At 40.3% G+C, this 21,833-nt stretch overlaps 1 protein-coding gene across 8 annotated transcripts in view; it reads right to left on the reverse strand.

The window, feature by feature from the left end:
- TBXAS1 (thromboxane A synthase 1) overlaps nt 1-21,833 on the reverse strand; it is a 248,415-nt gene that overhangs the window by 95,562 nt on the left and 131,020 nt on the right. For all 8 annotated transcript variants that reach the window (XM_021387758.1, XM_021387751.1, XM_021387780.1 and 5 more), the window contains 3 exons: nt 12,239-12,355; nt 4,667-4,755; nt 1,301-1,449 (listed from right to left, as the gene is read on the reverse strand). In XM_021387758.1, the coding sequence (XP_021243433.1) occupies nt 1,301-1,449; nt 4,667-4,755; nt 12,239-12,355 (355 nt within the window). The remainder of the gene's footprint in view (nt 1-1,300; nt 1,450-4,666; nt 4,756-12,238; nt 12,356-21,833) is intronic.

The following is a 21,833-nucleotide window of genomic DNA, read 5'->3' on the forward strand; positions in this document are numbered from 1 at the left end:
GGAAATTATGGCACTGACCCATGCAACTGTGTGGTAGTCACTCCCATTTACAGTTCTTCATTAGTTTACCACTTCCCTTTGCTTTTCAAAGCAGATCAAAGATTCTTAAGATAGAATGTTACCGCAAGGATGGTCTCCAGTCCATCACCTTTAGAGTCAGGAGCTAGACACCTGAGCGCAGTTCTGTACTACAACAGACCCGTAATTAACTCATGAACAGTTTAAGACTGAAAAAGTGAGTCATCAGAAACCCCCTGTTGCCAGAAGGATAACACTGTGTTCAAATTTAGTCCATGTAACATACCAGTAGAAACAAATCAATCGCTTTCTGACAATCCAACCCCGAATTTGACATAGCAGTTTTCTTTAATGGAGGACACTGTTAGAAACTAGGAACAAATCTCTGTCCCTTCAGAAATTAGTCACAAATCCCACCTTGCAACCAGGTTAAATATTAACCCCAGGTCATTTTGGATACACAGATCCGGAACTAAACCGTTCCTGTGCTGCTAGTGCAGGTACAATCTGTAATGCCAGTAGGATCAGACGGGCACAGGAAACTTTGCCACTGCACCACCTGACACTACTGTGAACAGGTCTAGACAGCAACACAGTAATAACTCATCAACATTAATTACGCTGCATCTTCTTCAGCTGCACTTCTCACTGCCTTAGCATTCCAGATCTGAAGCTAAATTATTTCGTACCGTATTGTTGCATTTGCAATCTCCCACATGAAAATAAATTGATTCTCTTAAAGACAGCCTGTGCCGGCACTTACCATCTTTATCCTTTACAGCCATCAGCTAGGCTACTGCTGTTTATTTAAATAAGAATTTAGAGGACTTATGTTATCTGTTTATGCTCATCTACCTCTCTCTGCTGTTTATGGGTGGGATTTCAGTCTCTCCACCAAGTAGAGTGAGTGCACAAAAGCTTTGCTCTTAGGCTTCCAAGGGCCACACATAACTTATAAAATATAGATTAGGTAACAGTTACTCTGTTTTAATATGGAAGTATAGCCCACAGGCTACATACAAGTCCCAGAAACCTTCCATTCAAATCAAGCTGGAGCATTGCCTTTTGTGACTCAGTTTCCGGAGGAAGTTACATTAATGGTGACAGGAGTTGTAGATCATACTATGATAATCTAAAGGATACACTTGGGCTGTAGGTTGAATTCTGAACACCTCTAAAATAGATCTGCAATACATCTTCCTGCTCCTGCTTGAGGTTGTTTTGCATGAATGATTTTCAGAAAATAACCATAAAGGAGTAGACAAAGGTGGACTATACTTACGGATTAGAAAAAGAAGAGGCTTAAACAAAGACATTTCAAAGAATGTTCTGCAATTCTTAACAAAGGGGTCATCGGGGTTCTTCTGAGAGTCCACCTCAGTACCAAAAGCTACACTACCAACAACATCCAAAGTAAAGCAGTTGTAACACCTGCATTGAGAATAATAAACCATTAGCTATAACTTACATACCCATTAATATCTTGATCCTATAAACACCATGTAACATCAATTTTAGTCTCTGATTTTCTTTTTGGTTTTAGATTTCAGCAACAACAGATGCTTCCATCATTCTGACAAACACCAATACATACTAATAACAACCACTTCTTCTACAAAGTGAAAGTTTTCCTATAGCTCAATAATTTTTCTAATAATTTATTTTAAAAAAATCAAGTTTACTTGTTACTATCTAGAAATCTGATGCAGAAATTCATAAGCATTATTTGTAGCTTGCAAAAGAGATAATTTCTTTCTCTCTTAAAAATGCAGAAACAACATCACCTACCAGTTCAGTCTGAACTGTCAGTCACAATACTTCTGGACTAGATGGATTACTGAGTTGAAGCCAATGGGATGAAGCTCAACAAGACCAAGTGCTGGGTCCTGCACTTTGGCCACAACAACCCTAGGCAATGCTACAGGCTTGGGGGAGAGTGAATGGAAGACTTTGTGGAGGAAAAGGACCTGGGGGTATCAGTCGACACTTGGCTGAACATGTGCCAGCAGTGTGCCCAGGTGGCCAAGAAGGCCAGTGGTATCCTGGCTTGTATAAGAAATAATGTTGCCAGCAGGAGAAGGGCGGTGATCGTTCCCATGTACGCAGCTTTGGAGAGGCTGTACCTCGAGTGCTGTGTTCAGTTTTGGGCTCCTCACTACAAGAAAGACATTGAGGCCCTAGAGTGTCCAGAGAAGAGTGATGAAGCTGATAAGGTATGTGGATCACAAGTCTTATGGGAAGCACCTAAGGGAACTAGGACTGTTTAGTCTGGAGAAGAGGAGGTTCAGGGGAGATCTTATTGCTTTCTACAACTACCTGAAGGGAGGTTGTAGTGAGGTGAGGGTCAGCCTCTTCTCCCACATATCTAGTGATAGGATAAGGGAGGTTCAGGTTGGATATTAGGACTAATTTCTTCTCCAAAAGTGATGGTTAGGTGCTGGAACAGGCTGCCCAGGGAGGTGGTGGAGTCACCATCCCTGGAGAGGTTCAAGAAACATATGGATGTAGAACCAAGGGACATAGTTTAGGAGGAAAATATTGGTGGCAAGCGGACAGTTGGACTAGATGATCTTGGAGGTCTTTTGCAACGTTGGTGATTCTAAGATTCAATGAAAAGGTCCTTAAGTAAAATTTCTTATTAAGGATGTCTTTCTTGTTATTGATAGCTCCCTCCTAAAGCAAAATCCTGGTCAAAACCAAGAGGAACTGACACCACATGAAACCCATACTTCCTCAGAGGAGAAGTAAATTCTTTGAGAACTACAAGTGATGCACAGACCTTGGCATCAACACTTTAGAACTTACTGAATCTTTCCCCACATATCTGACCATTTATCCAGCTTTATTTCTAATGAGCATTAGCACATAGAGTAATCTTCAGATAATGAACTGCGAACATGAAATATCCTTGCAATTTGATTCTTCTGATATGTTTGCATTGACAGTTTTGCTACATTTTTCTATGACTGTTCTTCTTTACTACAAAAGGCTAATATCAGATTCTCTGGTGTCTTAACCTGAGTGAGCGTGAGCTAAAAAAAGGCAGGACTGAGGCCCAGTTTACCCCATGTATATACCATGAAGCAGAATATCTCTAACTACAATACTTGGACCACAGCCATTCTGAGGACACTAAAGCAGATTTGGAAGAAAAGCAAACGCTATAGAGTTAAGTAACTTCTTTGGATTTTCAACTCTTACGCACATACAATAGCTATTATTGGGCACTGAGATATTAAAAGAGGGATTCTGAAATAAAACAATTTCAGAGGTCCTCAATCACTTATCTCACCAAGTTATTGAAAAAGCTTAAACATTACACTTTGAGTTGCTGACAAAACACAAAATGGCTAAGACAAACGTACCAGAAGACATGAGATTGCAAATAGAGAATCTACAACCAAAAAATAGCCCCCCAAGGCAGTTCTGAGAAACTGCTGTGTAACGAGAATTGCATCTATATATGTCTGGCTAAAATGGTAGAATGACAAAACGACTGGAAGATCATATTTTAAGATGGTCAACATCATTCATTTCTACTTTCAAAGTCTTTACAAAAGTGCCTCCTGAGAGGTGAAACCCTATCACGGATCAATAGCTAGAAAACCAGGCAAAGAAAAAGGACAAATGCAAAAAAGGGAAAAACCCAAGAGGACTGAAAAGGTCAACTTTAATCAAAGCACTATGGTAAGTGCAATGTATCTCAAAGTTTCATAGTAACTCCTTAGATGTATAATGTAAAGAGATCTTTGTACACACGCAGACACTTGCATACATACACACATATGTACTGTGCAATGGATGGATAAACAGTGGCTAAATATCCATTCCTTTAGATGAAACAAAATTATGTGGACTACTCCAGGCTGGGGGAAATCATGAGGAACTTCAGAAGATGCTGATCAACCTAGCAAATAAGTGTAGGTAAAACACTGCCTAATAGGAAGGATGTACTTGAACTACACATACATCATACAGATGCCTTAGAAGAACTGGAGCTGATCAGAGAAGGGAGTAGACAGTACTAGGAACACCTCAGGGAATATCTCTGCTGAAAAAGCAACAAAAAATAAGATAATAGGATCTTAAATGCATAACAAATAGGAGAAAGCACAGTATGGAAAATATTAAAGTGTCATTTTACAAATCAATGGTGCATTCTCATCTGGAGTACCAAACTCATTGTTTCACGAAAGGCTAGCATGCCATTAGACAAGGTTAGGAGGAATGTGGCAAGAATGATTAAGTGCTCAAGAATCCTCATACAAAAATGCAAGAAAGTAATGGAATAGAAGGATTTGATACTAGGTCAATTCCTATATTTGTACATCATTGGCAGAAAGAGAGCAAACTAGACAGGGACTGGTGCAGCTTTTCTTTCTGCTTCCAGATGTTAAAACATCATTAAACAACAGCAAGAAATACATTCGATGCTTTCCCAAAATTACTTTTAAAATATGCAATGGCTCCCCCCAAGGAAGAAAAGGCATCTGTCATACACATCCTTTGTTCTGTGATCTCCACTTACAAGGTTTTTTTCTCTTTTATGTTATGCATACAGTAGGTGAATGTTCAGAATAATTGCCAAATTTCTTCTATTGACTTTTTTTTTAAAATCTGGTATTAGTTTCTAATATGCTGAAAGTACCTTTGGATATTAAAAGCTCTGCCAGAATCTGCGTAGACTTTCAAGTTACTCAGCAGGACATCGCAGGCCTGGTTTATTAGTGGTATCATCTAGAAAGGAACACATTCAATTATGAATATTGTTAAAATGTAAAAGAAAAATGAATAATTACAAAAATCAATTATTCTAAGTTAGTCTTATCCAGTCGACGGCATAAAGCTCTCAGGTTCTTACGCAAATGTGGTCAGGTGCTTTCACACAGGTAAGACAAAATGCTGGGACTGTCTGTTAAAAGTAAGTCTACATTTTATAGGAAAACCATTCTCCAGCTTGGGAGCTAAACTCAAGAGGCCCTGTTGTTCATCTGACCTTTAATTCTTGTCCTCCAATAGCTATATACCTAGAGAGCAATCAAGCAAAGAAATTCCTCTTTTTTTTTTTTTTTAAATAATTCCCTGTCCCATTTGATGATCTATCAAGATCTATATTTACAGCACATTTTATTTAGGCAACATACACTCCAGGTCAGCAGGAATAATGTTTTCTATAGTTCAAAAGTCTTATACAGTACTAGCACCAGAGGCCCAGCATTTCCGTTCCCCTGTCCCTCAGTCTGAGGAATTTAAGGCAAACGCTAGGAAAACACCGTGCATATCACTACAGTTTCATGAGGGAAAAGTACAGCTGTTACCTGAGGAGAGGGTTGCCTGGAGTGGCAACTGCCAATAAGTAGACATGTGAGTTTGTTCAGCTAGTGGTTCTTTCAGTCACTGGCACATAATGGTCAGGCAGACTAACCCACAGCCTGGCTATAGCTTAACAGTGAAATATTCTCTTCTTCAGTACTTCATGGAAACCAGACACAGGGAACCACCAAGACCTCCTTAAAGTCTCTCTGTAACTCTTTACATATGTAAGGCATCAGACATTTGCCTTGGTTACACCTTCAAGAGAGGCAGGGGAAGTGGGCTGACTGCTACTTTGAATTAGGGAATATCAACAATCTAGACATTACCCTAACAACACTATCCACTATGACTATTTCTCCACAGAGATTGCTGAGAGATCCTCCTACAATTTAATACCCCAGTCTTGCCTCAGTTATGCCGAGCACTAGCAAACATATGCATAACAAACCATCTTTCCTTCCTGAGCAACTTCCTTTAACATACGGATGTCAACAAACATGAGAACACACTCGTCCTACTACTCTGACATTCTTGTTACCAAAAAAGACTTACTGCAGCCTCTCAGCACACTCTGAAAGCTCTGTAGGCTGCCCAGCCAAGTCCATTTTGCTTGGCACTTCTACCTCTGTGAAACTGGCATAACACTTTGTGTGCAGGCAAACTGCCATCCTAACACATGGGCAAGACTATACGCAGTCAAAAGGCCAACGTGGGAGCATCCACTGTGTTTTCCAAAGGCAGAAGTCTCAGTTAAGAATGTGTTTAGCAGCTCTTAAGGTCTCATACCTATACAGGACAGAGCAGGTTGCTGCTATTTCAGTTCAAAGCTGGATTGATTTGAACTATGCAACAGGAGTCTCACAAAACAATTTTGAAGCCAGATTAGTATTCTGCAAAAGCAGCTGGTATGTGTCTGAGAGGTGTGCACCGTGTTACGTGAAAGTTTTCTGCCCTTTTTGCTTTCTGAAGAAGGTCTCCTGCAGTGAGCTTCTTCTCAAATGGTTCAACAAAATTAACACATTTCTGTTCAACACACTGAACCAGGGTGAAATGCTTTATATTCTCTGGGTCCAGACTTTCCAATGAATGGAGCCAGTCAAGGAGAACAAAATGAAAATCCATATTTTAACAGGTATGATGTTTTCTAAACAGATGGTGATCATTTCAGATTTTCCTTTTATTGCCTTATTTTCTCTTTTATTCTTCAGCACATCACCAGACTTGAAACCACCCAGCTGGCTGCTATTGCTTCCAACAGCTGGCAGACATGGCCAGGGCACGTATGCCTGGCCAGGGCATCTCACAGCACCTCTGAACTTCCCACATTCCACAAGCCTTTCAAAACACTGCTGCAATTCATTTCTGGCCATAAGATATGTTTCTTAGCAAATCTAACCAGGAAAACGCGGAGAAGGAAATGTGGATTTGATTTATTTTTAGAATTATAGGACAGTCATATCAAGAAGACTTTTTTTGCATATAAAAGCTACAGAGGATATCTACTTAGGAATCCTGGGTTTGGGTTTTTATTCTCCTGAGGGACATAAATTCCTCCAAGACTGCTAACTACAAAGACCACAGACTGAAAGATTCTCAAGTCCCTTAATACTTTAAACTCTATTTTTCTTGATGATTGAACAAAAAGTAGTATTGAGGGAGGTGAACTGCACCAAACTTCAAAAATTGGCACAATGACAGACATGTTGATCTGCACTGCCTTGGGTATCACTAACTTCCTATACGTTATCGTTTGCCAGTCAGAACATAAAGGCTGCATAACCTGCCTGAGATTCAGATCTTGGTGGGTAAACAAACCCCAGCTGCTCTGTGTTCAGATTGGCTGAGAGTAACAGGATGAAGAAAAATCTAAACAATATGGTCCCTGTAAATATTTGATCTGCCAGTTATCTAATAGCAAGAGTAGCCCAGAGTCCAAATTTCTTTCTTTTGCCAAAAGAGAGCATTTGGGGTTAAGGTTTTCATGATGCCAAGGGCTTTGCTGCATAAATCCTGCCAATATGCGATTTGGCACATAACAACAATTAGCTTCCGATTCTGCATATGCACAGTGCATGGGGATGTTTGCACGGTTTAAAGGCATCAGAGTCACGTTCCTCTAGTTTGATGTGGTCCTCAGTATTTACTGTTACCATTCCACTTATTAGCACCAAAACTGTAAGGTAGAAGCCCGTATTTTATTCATGGTAGGCAGACTTTACTGTTCAGTACAGTAGGGTGAGGTTACAGAAGGCCTCCATGCCCCAGGTGAGATAAAATACAAGGGAAGAAGGAGGAAAAAAAGATGCATCCCCAGCATAAGTATTTTGTCTGTTCCACATTTCAGGTCACTGACTAAAACTAGGAAAAGTGCAGAGGTGTATTTCCATCAGGGAGGGAGTCTCCTTCTCTGGAGATATCCAAGATCCACTCGGATGCTTTTCTGTGCAACCTACTTTAGGGAACATGCTTTAGCAGGGGTGGTTGGACTTGATAATCTCCAGAGATCCCTTCCAACCCATACAATTCTGTGGTTCTGCAGACACCTCAGAGTGGGGCCCTGCTATTTGTGGGCACAACTTACCAAGGAGAGCAACTCAACCAGACACTTGAGTTGTGGCTTAAGGATGTGCACATTTCACATACCAGCTCTTAAGTCAGTGATTTTCCTCATGTAAGGTGAGTGCACTTGCTTTGCTTAATAGCAACAGCGATTTCAAGAGACCCTTCCAAAATGCCACTGACCGCTATCGAAGAGTAGAGTAAGAGAAAAATCAAGGAACCCTCTGTGGCTGCTCTGTCAGATCCTGTCCTTGTGGGATCTGGAAGATCTACAAGCCTGCCTGTGACACTAGAGGATTTTCTTGCACTGTTCTGTTACATTATCAGAAGTTCTGCTTAGCGTCTCCCTTCATTTGAAAGAAAATGCCTTAACACAAACTCCACTTCATAGGTTATTTAGGACAACGCTACATTATTCTGCACTTTTTTCTTTAATTTTTGAGTTCTGTTTTGTTTTAACAGTTAGTTAATGGAGAAGAGGATTCCCAACATACTGATAGGAGATGACAAGACTACTGCAGCACCATCAGAATAAATAAAAATCAATAGGTTTTCTGCTGGTGTTGGCTGTAAAAGGGAGCAAAGCTATTTATCAAGTCTGACAAGGGGTTCAGAACTGCAGGATCATCACAGGCACCACAGCAAAAAAGAGAAAGAAGAAATACTAAATAGGGAATCAAGATCAGTACAGCAAGATCACTAACATATCAGCTTGTTTCAGTACATAATAGCTGAGGAGAGCATGACAGGGACACAGGGAACTTCATCTTTTACTTAAGAACCTCCAGCTATATTACTTCACAAATTCCTCATGCATTACAGCTTGGATCAACATTCAGTGGTCGGTAATATTCCCATTTAACAAATGAAAGACATTTCATGTACAGAGAATTTAAGTAGCTTCTACTGATCTCACAAAGGCAGTCTGTGAAATGAAGGCTGGAAGTGAAATGCCTTGGTTGTCTTGCTTCCTATCTTTCCTCATTCTCAGTGCTCCCATAGCAAGGGTACATAGGGTCTACTTAAGGGTCTCACTGTGAAGTGCTTAATATCAGATCTGCTACCAATCCCAGTGGCATCTCATGTGGGATGAGATTACCAAATCTTACTGTAGGATCAAACGTAAAAGTCATTTCACTATGCTCACCATTACATTGAATTTAGCGTTCACCGTATTCAACTATTCACCATAGTTGAATTTAGTGTTACTTGGAACCAAGTCTTCCTTCAGACGGAGTGGACTGCTTTATTAATCTTTGCATATTCATGTGAAAAAGAAAATTAAAAAGAGAGAACATTCGGAGTACAGAACTCCTTAAAAACATCAGCGAAGCAGAGCACAACTTCTAAAGTAAGAAACTGAGGGTACAGAGAGCAAACTTAAAAGATGCTATAAAATTCTTGAAAAATGTTAGAAAGTCATTCTCTGCATTCAAGCAGCATTCATTGCACTGGCTCCCCAACAGCTCTAGAACCTCTGGTTTCAATTAATTGTTCCTAACTGTACACATTTCTGGGATTAAATTTTCCTCATTTGGCAATCAGTTCTTGGGAGCTTTTGCCAAACCAAGGCGAAATTTATCATGCTTAGTGAACTTCTCAACGACACTACACCAATATTGTGGAGAGAAAAGGGCAAAGTACACCTCTGTCCCCAGCCACATCAGCTCAGTGGAATATTACAGGTCAAACCCTAGCAAAATATGTTCTCTCTGCCTTGGGTTTTGTCCCATAGTGGACAGCTCAAATGTGGATGATCATAGTGAATGATCAGTTTCTTGTTATTGCTAGTACCGAAGCTATCTTTTGGCATCATAATAGATTAATGTGTTTCTGAAATGGAGGTATCATGAGTCTATACCCAACTCTGGTTCTCTGCACATCTTTTGTCTGAAAGGATTGCTATGGGGAGTACAGAGTTGTTAACATTATAGCTCTGTCACAGGCTAATAGCTCCCAGTTCTCTCAGAGTGTCCAGACAGACAAGTCTATGTTTGTAGCAGAGCTAGGGGTTGCAGCGCTCAGGGGAAACCACGCTCCAGAGCCACTCTGACGTTATATGGTCTCCCCAGCGATGCTGGAGCATTTGCACAGAGGAACAAAGGAAAGTTAGATATCCAGAGTGAACAGACAGGAAGACTGCGGTGATTTTTTTTTCTTTCAGAGTTCAGATCTCTACAGCAAAGGCGTCAGCATCCTAGGAAAAGAAATGAGGTATTTGTCTACAATATTTAAGTATCAAACAACAAGTCCAAGTTCTTATACAATAAATTCATAACAAAACTAACTCACATATAATTCATTGTGTTAGAGAGGAAGAGTTTATTATTAACAGGATGCCTTCTAGGTAACCCTGAATACTCTCTAGTATGGCCAATACTAGAACGCAGTATTTCAATTTCCATGTTGCTGTATAAGTTCTGGCAGAGTACTAAATATGGGAGAGTTAAATAGTGGGATCATAATTAATGAGCATTGATTTCCTTTGAGAAGTGTTGGTATGGCTTCTAAATTAAACAACACGAGAAGCATATGAGTAAAGAGTTATGTTGCATTAACTTCAGATCCAGGGACTATCCATCTATTTGGGTTGAAAGAGAACTACGGTGTACATCCATACAAAAGAGGTTCTTAAGCTACCATAGACTTATTGCCAGCATTTGTGTGGGCCGGAATGGACGGTCTTTTTTGGAAGAAATGATACAGAGAAACAAAGCTGGGCCTTTAAAACAGACTCCTCTCTCTCCTTGTTCTCCTACTTTGTGTGGACTGGGAGGAGAAAAATAGCATTTCTTGGGAAATTAGAGCCTACATCTCTTACACAAAGTTTGGAAGAGGTAGAACGAGAAAAGCTGACCATTGAGTAAAAGCAAAGATTGCAATTTCTGCATGCATGTTGGGTACACGGTGCTAAGTGGCCCTCTGTTTTACCTTCTACCAGCACCTCCTCTGGCACTGCAGCTCTACCACAAACCATTGTCAAGTGAGCAATGTGACTTCTCCCACCTCAGTTTCATTGAGTCCTGTGTCCCTGTGAACCTGTATCTGCCTGGCCCCAAAGCAGGACACAGAGGGTCTCAGCCTGCTCACCCTCACCTCTCTCTGCTGGTGCTGGCAGAGGTAACTCTGTGCAAACCAAGGGGAGCAGGGCATTATCTTTTGTCAGTTCACCAGCTAAGAGCCAAAGCCGGGAGCTGCGCTTTGCCAATGACCTGCAGTAAGGCAGATTAATTTCAGCTCAGAAAATGCAAAACTCTCCTCTCCCACCACACCATTAGCGACTAATCGCTTGAATATTTAAAAATCCTCGTGTCCATAAAATTCCGCGATGGAGCCAGTGACAGAGCAAATGTCGAGGTGCATAACCAATGATATTGTCAGTTGTGATTAATCAGCATCTCCAGCAGGCTTGCGGCCAATTAGAATTTACCATAATAAGGAGGTGACAGCCGGCGTTGCTAAGCGACCGCTGTCTATAGAGCCGAAAGAGCCAGACACATTTAGATGTTACTGTGGATTTCGACAGCGGCATGTCAAAACAACACAAGCGTCTGCCCAGTGGAAAATTTTACAACCAAGAACTGGGCATCGGATTGAGGCATGCCTCCCTTTCAGAATAAAATCCATAAAGGAGGAAGTGGTGGTTTGTTGGTTGTTTTTTCCTCTGAAAGAAGACTTTAACCAGTCGATCATTTATCTGCATTTAATTAAGAGATATCGTGTCACTGGAATAGAACTTTGTTACTGAGTAATGGGTTCCCGTGGCTAAGTAAATGCTGAGACATTTATAGGAAATTAGCATCGGGTCAGCGTGGAGACATTTATTTTCAGTCAGAGGTATTTATCTGGCAATGACATTCTGTTCCAGTGACTTATTTTATTATATGAAAGGATTAAAGAATAAAAGAAGGAGGGGGGAAGGAGATGGAGAAATGAAAATAGACTGACAGCAGTTCCCGTGTTAACGTGAGAGCTGCTGACTCTGCGAATAATGAAAAGCTATGCTCCAGTTGGGAGCAATAACCTTTTCTGTACTCTAGCTCATTCCTAAAAGGGCTGGGGTAAGGTTCTTTTTTTTGACTTTGCTACACTTTTATGGAAAAACTGGCGTATATAGAGAAAGAGAGAGGATCATCTCCTCAGATGAGCTATTCTGACTTACACCAGTCTATGACCTGGACCACATTGTACACTCTCTACTGGACATAGTATTAAGATTTAAGTACACTGGAAAGAGATAGAATTTTTAACCTATCCTTAATATGGAGCCACATAAGTAGATGCTCACACAAAAGAAAACAACTACGCCTTCTAAATCAGGAAAGCAATACTGCCTACACCTTACCTCTTTCAGTTTGGTATCACCGAAGGCTGGGGTCAGCAGGCTCCGAACATACTTCCATCTCTCATCACGAAGACAAAGGATGCTGTCAAGCATTGGCTTGGAAATCAAGTTCGGCTTCTAAGTCAAAAGAAAACATGATTCAGTTTTAACATGAAGGCAAGCAGAGCTACTGGAGGCTCTAGAATTTGGAAAGACTGGCCATGAATGGCATTGCATTGCTGTCCCAGGATGACAGGGGTTCAAATCAGTCCCAAATACCAAGATAAACACAAATGAAGCTACAGAGTATTTCCCTCTTGCTGCCTGCATTTCTTCTTGGGCTTGTAAAAGCTCTGGGTCAGTCCATCAGCTCCTTACTCAGATTCTTCTGGTTCTGTCGTTTCTGATGTTCTCCTGTGATTGCCAGCTCTCCTTTGCTGAACCCTGATTTCTTTTCTCCCTTTCTAAGGTGACTAGCAAGAGGACCTGTCAACACTCCTTCTCCGTGTTACATGAGTGCCAACATACTGCACGCGGGTGTTGGTGGGGGACACGATTTCTGCTGACAGCTGGTATGTCAGACTGCTACATGCATTTTCAAAGTCTTCCGAAAATATGTTGATTAGAAAGCAAGTTTCAGTCCTTACTCTGTCTGTAAGGAACTCTCACAGAGTCTTGCTGAAGGAAGACGTTCTGGCTTGGGGTTTCTACTGCTTCAGAACTTGGTCAAACATATTAGTAGCTTAAAGCATTGCCCCGTTAAGTTCTGTACCAATATAACTGCTATGGATTTGCTAAATTTTAAGAAATCCTTTTCCGTAGAACATAATTATATCTAGAAGAGGCCTTATAGAAAAATCTCAGAAATTTTCTATTATTTTCAGAGGTGATTTTCCTAATTGTTCTTGAAGATGTCCAAAAATCAAGATTCAACAACCTCCCCAGGCAAGCTGTTCCAGTGATAGCCTACTCTCACCAAGGCAGCACCAGCTCTCTTCCTATACAGTCTGTAGTATTTGTGTTATCATGAGCAGGCATAGAAAACAGGTCATTCACTCCATGTACTGCAGGCTGTGTTCCTCTCTATTCACCCCAAAATGCTACACACCACAGCATGACACTGTTGACTCATGTCCTGGCTTATGGTTCAATGCAACTTTTTTCTGAATAACTGCTCCCTGGGAATTATTCCTTTACCTTTGAAGTTGGTTACTCCTAGAAGTAGTATATATTGAACTATGACTGTTCTTTTTATGATTACTTCCGACCGATCAAGATCAATTTGAGTTGTAGCTGTTTCTTTCACAATGCCTATCACCCGTCCCAGCTCAGTACCTTCTATGTATTGTTATCACGCTCCATGCTGCCACATCTAAACCATTAAGAAAAGTACTGGCCAGCATTTGCAAAGTGCCCACCTCTGGGATCCCCCCGAGTCATGCCTTCATTCTGACAGTGGACTGTTCCTAAACCCTTCCCAAGTCATTTTCAACCAGTATTTCACATATTGCATAGCCATTTCCTCCAGACAAACCATTCTAAAATTGGTGGGTGGGGATGAGAGATGTACATCACAGTGTAGATAACAGGTTATAAAATGACACTCACTTGTGCATTTGAGATCCGGTACCTAGGCACCAGCCCACTGTGCCCAGGATAGCAGTGGCAGTACAGCCTCCATGTTAACAGCAATAGCAGTCCCAGTACTTTCCCATGAAAGACGCAAACCAACAAAAAATACATGCTGGCATTCCCAACATCATCCATTGATTCCTTTCACCCTTTAACACTTTTCTGAGTCTTTTCTTTGTTACTAATGTACATAAAGAATGAGTTCTTACCACCTATTAAACACCTGAATATCTTTTGATTTTATTGTCCCTATATGCTCTTCTTTTAGCCTTGTGCTTGGAAATCAGACCTATTTTCTGCTTTATAAAAACCATTTTTCCCTTTAGGGGCAGTGAAATGCTCATGATTTAGCTACAACAGTCTTCTACTGCACATCCTTAACTTTTCTCCATATTGGAAGAGTTTGTACTTAATATCTTCTTTAAGAAGCTGTCAGCTCTCCTTAACACCTTTTTCCCTTACACTTGCCAGGAATCTCACCACACTGCATATGCTTTTAAAACACAGAAGTTCATTTTATATTGTAAGCAGTCTAATGCGATAGTTTTAAATACTCAGCAACACCATCCCATGTAGTAAAGTCAAGTCACTGAGCTGACAGTACAGACCAGCTTTGAGCAAAGATGAGCTGTTTTCAAGTAGAAGAGAATGCAATGGGATATTAAACTGAACGAAGACATAGAGCCAGGTATTCTCATGAGATGACTACTCTGAGGTAAAATAGGGGTACATTTCTAATATATACACAGCCCATCCTATTTCATGTGATAATAAGGAAAATGTGGGACAGGCTGTCAAAGCTGAAGTAGTTTGGAGTGTTTTCTCTGAATATCCTCTTTAAATAAATTTTCTGTTTTCTAACTTGTCAGTAGGTATCTGCTCCAAGGATCAGAGGTGCAGCTAGAGAGGCTGCAGGAGTTCTGCCTTACTTGTTACTGATACTCAAAGTAAAGTCAGAAGAGAGAGGTTCCAGATTATGGAAATGAGCACCATACCTGGAGAAAGTACTAAACACAAGTTTATGTTCCACGCTTTTTCAGCAAGGTTAGGGAAGCTTTTTAACACTAAATCTTAGCTCAGATGGCCTCTAAATAGGTATTCCTTGTTTCTTTGGTCTTTGGCTTCAAGCCCAGAAGCCCAGATTAGAGAGCCTCTGAGCACTTACTGATGCAACTGAAATAAAGAGAATATGACTTGAGCACACAAAATATATTGGCCCCAGAAATTAGGTCATCAAAGTGGTGCCCCCAAAGAAGCAAGCACTTTTGGACCTGTGCTTCAGTCATCAGCCTTTGCTCCTGATTTATTAAGTGGAAATACCACATCTCCTCTTCTGAATTGCTACTGATACATCAACATTTCTGAGTTGCTCAGAAAAAAGTGAAAGAACAGAATAGCAGTTCCTACAAGGAAATGACTGATTGGTCTTACAAGCAAAATTTGAGTTGTGTGCAGAAAAATAAAAATAAAAAAGGAAAAAATTATAGAGTGAGACTTAGAAAAGTATTTTGCATCCACTTCTGAACTGAAGGCTGCCCAATCTGTGCATTTTATAAGACAAATCTCCTCTGGAAGACAAAGCTCCACTTAGATAATAACAGATGGGATATAAATCTGACTGCGTTTGACTTGAAAGCAAAGCCCTTTCCTAAAACCAAACATTCCCCCCTAAAAAATGCTCCTAATTGCATAAAGACTGTATATAGTGCATTCACAGAAAGCGGACCTGTTACGGAACAGAAAGCCTGTTAACTAAAATGCTATCAGTATGACACTAACGGTACCATTGCCTTTTTAGCACTCTATGTCAGCAGTGCTCACTTAGCATATTTTTGGTGTGTATAGCATTACACATATTTAGATGCTGCAAGGAAAGAAACACAATTTTGGCCATAAATTACTTTACTCTGTCTTTTTAAATTGGGTGCTCAAATACATGTTTGTGCTTATTGGAATAGCATCAGTGTGACTGACAGTGTATAGCAGATTTCATTTATCAGGTTTTTCTTGTAATTTCTGCAAACATTTTTTTCATAATTGCATAACCTATGTTGTGGGTTCTTACACCAGGAATGAAAATGAATTTGATATGACAATGATCTTGAAGTATCTTAATGAAAGATGCAAGCGTTATCTTGCTCCAAATAGACAAAGTACTAGCTGTACGTTACAACCCTCTATCCTACAAAATTCACTAAAAAAAATTACCATGGAAGGTAGCTGTATTACTTTCAGGGGTAGATTTTGCTTTTAAGGTGGGGAAGGAAATTGCTTTTAAGTCAAATGCAATCAGATTCATATTCCATCTGGCATTATCTAAACACCCAACAACTGCTTTGTGAATCCTTCTCCTGTGTAATCAACCATTTTTGACTGCAGTACAGTAATGCTGCATGAAAACTATTGGCAGCATGGTAATCTGCTGCAGCATACCTGCACTGTGCTAGTGAGTTCCCACAATCACAGACGCACTATGAGAAATAAATAAATTGGAGGCATTTTCTTTCAAACATTCTTGAAAGACCAGCGCTTTTAAAACAGAAACCAAATGTTTGTAGATGAGCAGCATCTTTGTAATTGATGCAAGAATTCCCTCCCCATTAAGCTGTTCCTTAGGCTGACCCTTCAGACCTAGTTATTGGCTTGTTCATACCCGAGTCAATTTGGCTTGCTGTGTATTACTAAATAATTCAAGCCAGCAGCTCTTTGGCTCCAAGGCCAAGTGGTACAGCACACCTCCTGTCCCCAAGGTTAAATCACTTTCCCAAAGAGAATGGCTGTATCCAAACTGCTTATTGGTAGCTATGCATGTTAATCTCTTGAGCTGTGCCTAGACTGTGTCTAGGGAAGACTAATCAATACAGGACAAAACCATACTAAGAAGTGTGTCAATATGGACATCTGTGGGACCTACTCATGCACTAATATCCCAGTCCTGTTTTTTTTCAGGTTTATAACTATAGCTTTGTGTGATTCAAAAATAATAATCTTTTCTTCTGACTTTGTCAACTACAAGCTAGGCTGAATCACTGGCAGCCAGCAATGACTGTCCAAAGCAGCAGGAAGGGTAGCACACAGAAGGAAGTGTATCATCACCATGAAATTCCCTCAGAAATCTTCCCTCATGAAGGTTTGCAACCAGCAGCAAAACACAGCCATGCAATCTTAAGATTTAAGAGATGAATCTTCAGAGGACCTAAAGAGCATTGATGAAGACCCTTAAGAACCTACCAGCTCCAAAGCCTATATAAATCATTTGTGTTTATAGAACCAGGTGCTCATCTGGGCATAGACAACACAGCAAGAAATGAAATTGTAAAATTGGATCTCAGAAACTTAATCATAGCGTAGTGCTCCCACATGGAGAACCAATAGAAAATGATCTACTTCTGCTGGAAGTCATCTTCAGCACTGAAATCCAGGTGAGATTCAGACAAGGAACCAAGCTCTAGAGCACTTAAAATCCCAACTCCAAACAGCAAACCCAGGAGTAATTCTGGTAATACTCATACCTGGCAAACACCATTTGCCTTAGTGCAAGTATTCAGCTTTCTTCTAACCCTGCAGGCTTTGCAGAATCCATCTGAAAGTGGAATCCCAAACTCACACTTCCCTGAAACTCTATACCCAGTAACAACCCTACAACCCATGTTGACAAAAGCCATTTGCTCCTCTCACTTCCAACCTTTGTTCATGGCATTGCAGTATCCGGGCTGATGTCCAGTTGTAGGTCCCCCATCTGCTCCTTTTCCCTCTTTGGAACAATTCTGGGGTGTTTTCTGCATACAAGGTGTAGTCCTTCTCCTAGCCCTCAGACTTGCCACGCAGTGGCAAGGGTTCAGCTTTCCCTCCCTGGGTGAGCTCCAAAGCCCACACACAGGAACAGGCAGCAACAGGCCTGCCATGCTGGTGGATTAATTTGTTCATCTCTTTATTTTCATAGGCTGCTGTCCTCTTGTTAAAAGCACACTTACAATTAGGTGTTGCCATCCTGTTTAAGAAACCATGTTTTAAAATTTAATTTAAGGAGAAATCAGAGAGAAGGTTAGTATCAAAAAAACAAGTTTCTATCTTCATCCCTCAGACATAAATTATTTCTAAAAGTTTTTCATATGATTGCTTCCTCAGTCCTGCTTGTGCCAGTTGATTGACAGGTCACCACCACCAGTTCAGCCAGCAGGTGGAACCAATATGCACATGAACTGCTCAGATGGAATTTCATCCAGGCAGTGGCAGTGGCATGACGACTACGGACCAACACAACGCCTCCTCTTAAAAAAATAAAAACAAAAACACACCAAGAAAATAAAAAAGGGATCTGAGAGCTCACCCTTTTACCAGGTCTGCAGTAAATGCACCATGAAAATGAGACTGCAAAAGATGCTTCCATATTCCTTTGAACTTGCTTGGTGATTTGTAAGAGGAAAACCATGCTCGGGCCTCCCTGCATTCATGACAGTGTAAAACATATTGTGTTCCACCTGAACCAGGAGAGTACAGTGATACATGCTATCACAGAAAATAAAACAAAATAGAGTTGTTTTATGTCATATACTCTAGTTCATTACTCATTACATCTATCAGTTTCCTTCTTACACAGAAGTAATAGACATGCCTAACTTTTCACACATCAGATTTTCTTGTAACTGGAGGAAACCTCAGCTCCTCACCCACAGATCACAGCCTTCACAGAGGGCAAAGGCCTGGCAGGGCCACTGAGCCCCGTGCCCCAGTGGAGGAGACAGAAGTGTCCCTCCCAGCCCTCTGCTCTGTTTGGAGCAGTCATTCCCTTCTTGCCCACAAAAGCAGTGAGCACACACTTTTTCATCACAAAAGCTGCTCGAGACCATCATTAACTCTACTGAAAGTCTACTGCAGTATTTCCCCTTATAAAAGTCCATGTAAAACTACTTTGAGTTTAGTATCTGTGATTTAGAAGGCCATCTTACAGCTAAAGAAAGAAAAAAGTTCACCAAACTAACTCCAAAAAGTCTGTGTTGCTTTGCAATTTCATAAAAGTGTCTAGTAAAAGTTTGTAGTTTAATTTGCAACCAACGCGCTTCTGGAGAAGGACAGAAAACATCCATGTATTATTCATTTTATTAGGCTTTTAGGTTCTCCTTGGTCATTAAGCGACTTCAGAAGAGTGTTAAAACGTAGAACTGGTTGGAGTGATTGTAGCAATTGTCTTCCATTCTACTGTACAGACACGACTATACAAAATAGCATCTCTGAGTCCATTCCTTTGTTGTTGAGTTAGGATTTTCAACAACTGACTAATGGCTACTGTTCATCATTACTCATTGGAAAAATGGCACAGACGACACCAGCTTACAAGTAAATACTGGCATTTTTCCTTTCTGTGGCAAGATGCCTGGAAACATCTGTTCTTGTCTTTGCAAACATTCTCTTAAGTCACGGTTTTGTCAATAGAAACCAAAGCGAGTCATTGCTATGAGGTAAATATAACCAATCATAAATGCTAAAATAAACACATATGGCCTCCTGCAGTCTGACCTAGAGCCGTGCAAGTCACACATCATTCCATTTGTTGGTGTAAACAAGATCAAAATTAAGTCCACCCCTTCATCAGTTTACTTATAGGGGCCAGTTTGGATACCTAAGGTCAAAACAGTCAAACTAAAGAAAAAAGCATTTACTGTTAATTAATTAGAAGTTCTGATACTATAAACGCATTCAGGTTGTACTAGAGAACCTGTGCTCTATACTCAGTTTCTGCTGTGTTGAGAAACAGCTTTTAAACATAATGTTTAAATCTATTTTCCAGCTGACGTAACTAGACTATTTAGTGTTGCATAAAGTCATAATACTATTAAAAGCCTCTTTGTTTTTGCAGACTTTACCTAAAGGAAAGATTGAGGACCAAAAGTTTCCTTTTACAGATTGTGAGGTAAACTGGGAGAAAAGTATCTCCCAAAAACATTTGTTTCAGTAATATCTCCACATTTTCAATCATTCATGTGCAAAGAAATTACAGATGACATCCATAGGAACTTGAGCTAGATCTTTGTTATATACAAATACCATATACTATAATCTGCTCTTTCAAGGACATCTCTGCCACACCACTGGAGATTCTAAAGAATACTAGGAGAGATTTAGAAGTTTTACCCAGTTCCCAATACCTGTCCTTTAAGCTGCTGACCCTTGTTCAATGCCTTAAACCTGTATTAGGTACCTTAAAAATGGATTTACCAAAGCTGAGCACAGAGTTGTCCAAGCTGCTGTGACAGTGATAGAGGAAGAGTCCCACACTTCCCTGGGGCATTGCCACCTCCCTCCTCATGGACGTCATTAATACAGCATAGTCCAGAAGAGAGGCCACTACAGCTGTGAGCAAGGATTACTCCCTTTTTTTGACATGGATAGTGAAGGAAGTCATCACAGTGACTCCTTTCACATCATCACTGAGGGAACTCAGCTCACGTACAGGAGAAAAAGTTGTAATTCCTCACTGTAAGTAAAGATTGGAAGAAAAATAAAGAAATAAGAAAAATAAAGAAGGAATGAACCATCACAGCAGGAGTACAAGCAAAGGGAAGGGCAGGGGAGAAATACTCCTAAACTTTCCTAGTCCTTTTCAAGGAATAGTTAGGAGCAAACCGAGACTGGAATTAGAGTGTTCACTCCTCTTGCTTCAGTCCCAGTACTCCAAGGTCTGTTTACATATAAACTATCATTAATTGAAGAAACGCAAGTAATATTATGCAGTTTATCTGAAACCTTGGCCTCTGCAATCAGCAATATTTTGTAGCAGTATCTGAAACCTTGGCCTCCCTGAATCAGATGACTGCCGTATTAGGCTGAACAGATTCACTGACTTCTCTACCATGGATGCCAAGGACTGTATGGAAAAGACAGAATTACTTTCATATAGAAGGCTGCAAGTACATCTTCCCCAAGAGCTGCTAGGTAGAGCACTTCCCAGAGAGATGAGATGAGCACCTTGACATGACTTCCAGCAGAGAAAAGCATGAAAGCCTTTTTCTTGCACCCTGGGCAGCTGCCGTTGTCACTGGGGGCTGTATAAAAGGGGCCCAGCAGCATCACCTTCTCTTGCAACTCAGAGAAAGATGTTTACTGTTGCTACGTTTTTTTTCAGAGCCTGAGCTACAGGCAGTTTCAAAGCATGTCTGTGAGGTTCAACTCCTCTTGATTCATCATATTCATGGGTCACCCATGCTGGACACAAGATAGATCTCAAAGTGCACCAAAGTGCTTCTGACTATACTGAGAAAAAGAATTGTATGGGCCTGAGAAGTCTTGGTTGAAATTGCCAGCCCCAAGGGGCTCATGGCACTTCCAAGCATCACGTACAGATGAGCAGGGGTTTTAAGGATCTACGTTTTCAAAGCTCCTTGAATGACAGTTAAACGCTTAAGACTTTCTGATTGCTATCAGCACCAAGGTGAAGGGGAGACCTACATCAGCAGCTCACTTTAAAAATATTATTTGTATGCAAAGATTTTCTTCAGAGCAGAGTATATATTAAAAATGTTAATTTTAATGTATTTTATATTTTATTGAAAATTTTGGTTTGCATTCTTTCACTCAAAGGTTGTAATATAAAGTAACATTATGAACAGAGCAGTCTAGCTTAAAATCTCTGAGCACTGAGAAACACTAAAAAAAAAAAATACGCTGATAATCAGTAAATTATGTCCAAAATCTCAAAGTCCTTTCGAGTTTCTAAATTTCTAAATAGCATCTACAAGTTGTTGCCTATTTTCATATTTCCTACAATACGTCCTGATATACAAAATGCACTTCAGTCTCATTTACCTAATTTGAAACAGAACATTTGGAGTCGGCTCTTCAGACTTCAGATAAATATATCCAATATGTGCAAAACAAATCCAGAAAAAAAGTATTCCACCTTTTTTTCCCCTAATGTCAAAATGAAAAATTGAAAACAATATCAAACAACGTGAATAAAAGGTTGCTTGCAAAGGCTCTTCATGGC

This window comes from Numida meleagris, chromosome 1 (assembly GCF_002078875.1).
Source record: "Numida meleagris isolate 19003 breed g44 Domestic line chromosome 1, NumMel1.0, whole genome shotgun sequence".
Classification (NCBI taxonomy): Eukaryota; Metazoa; Chordata; class Aves; order Galliformes; family Numididae; genus Numida; species Numida meleagris.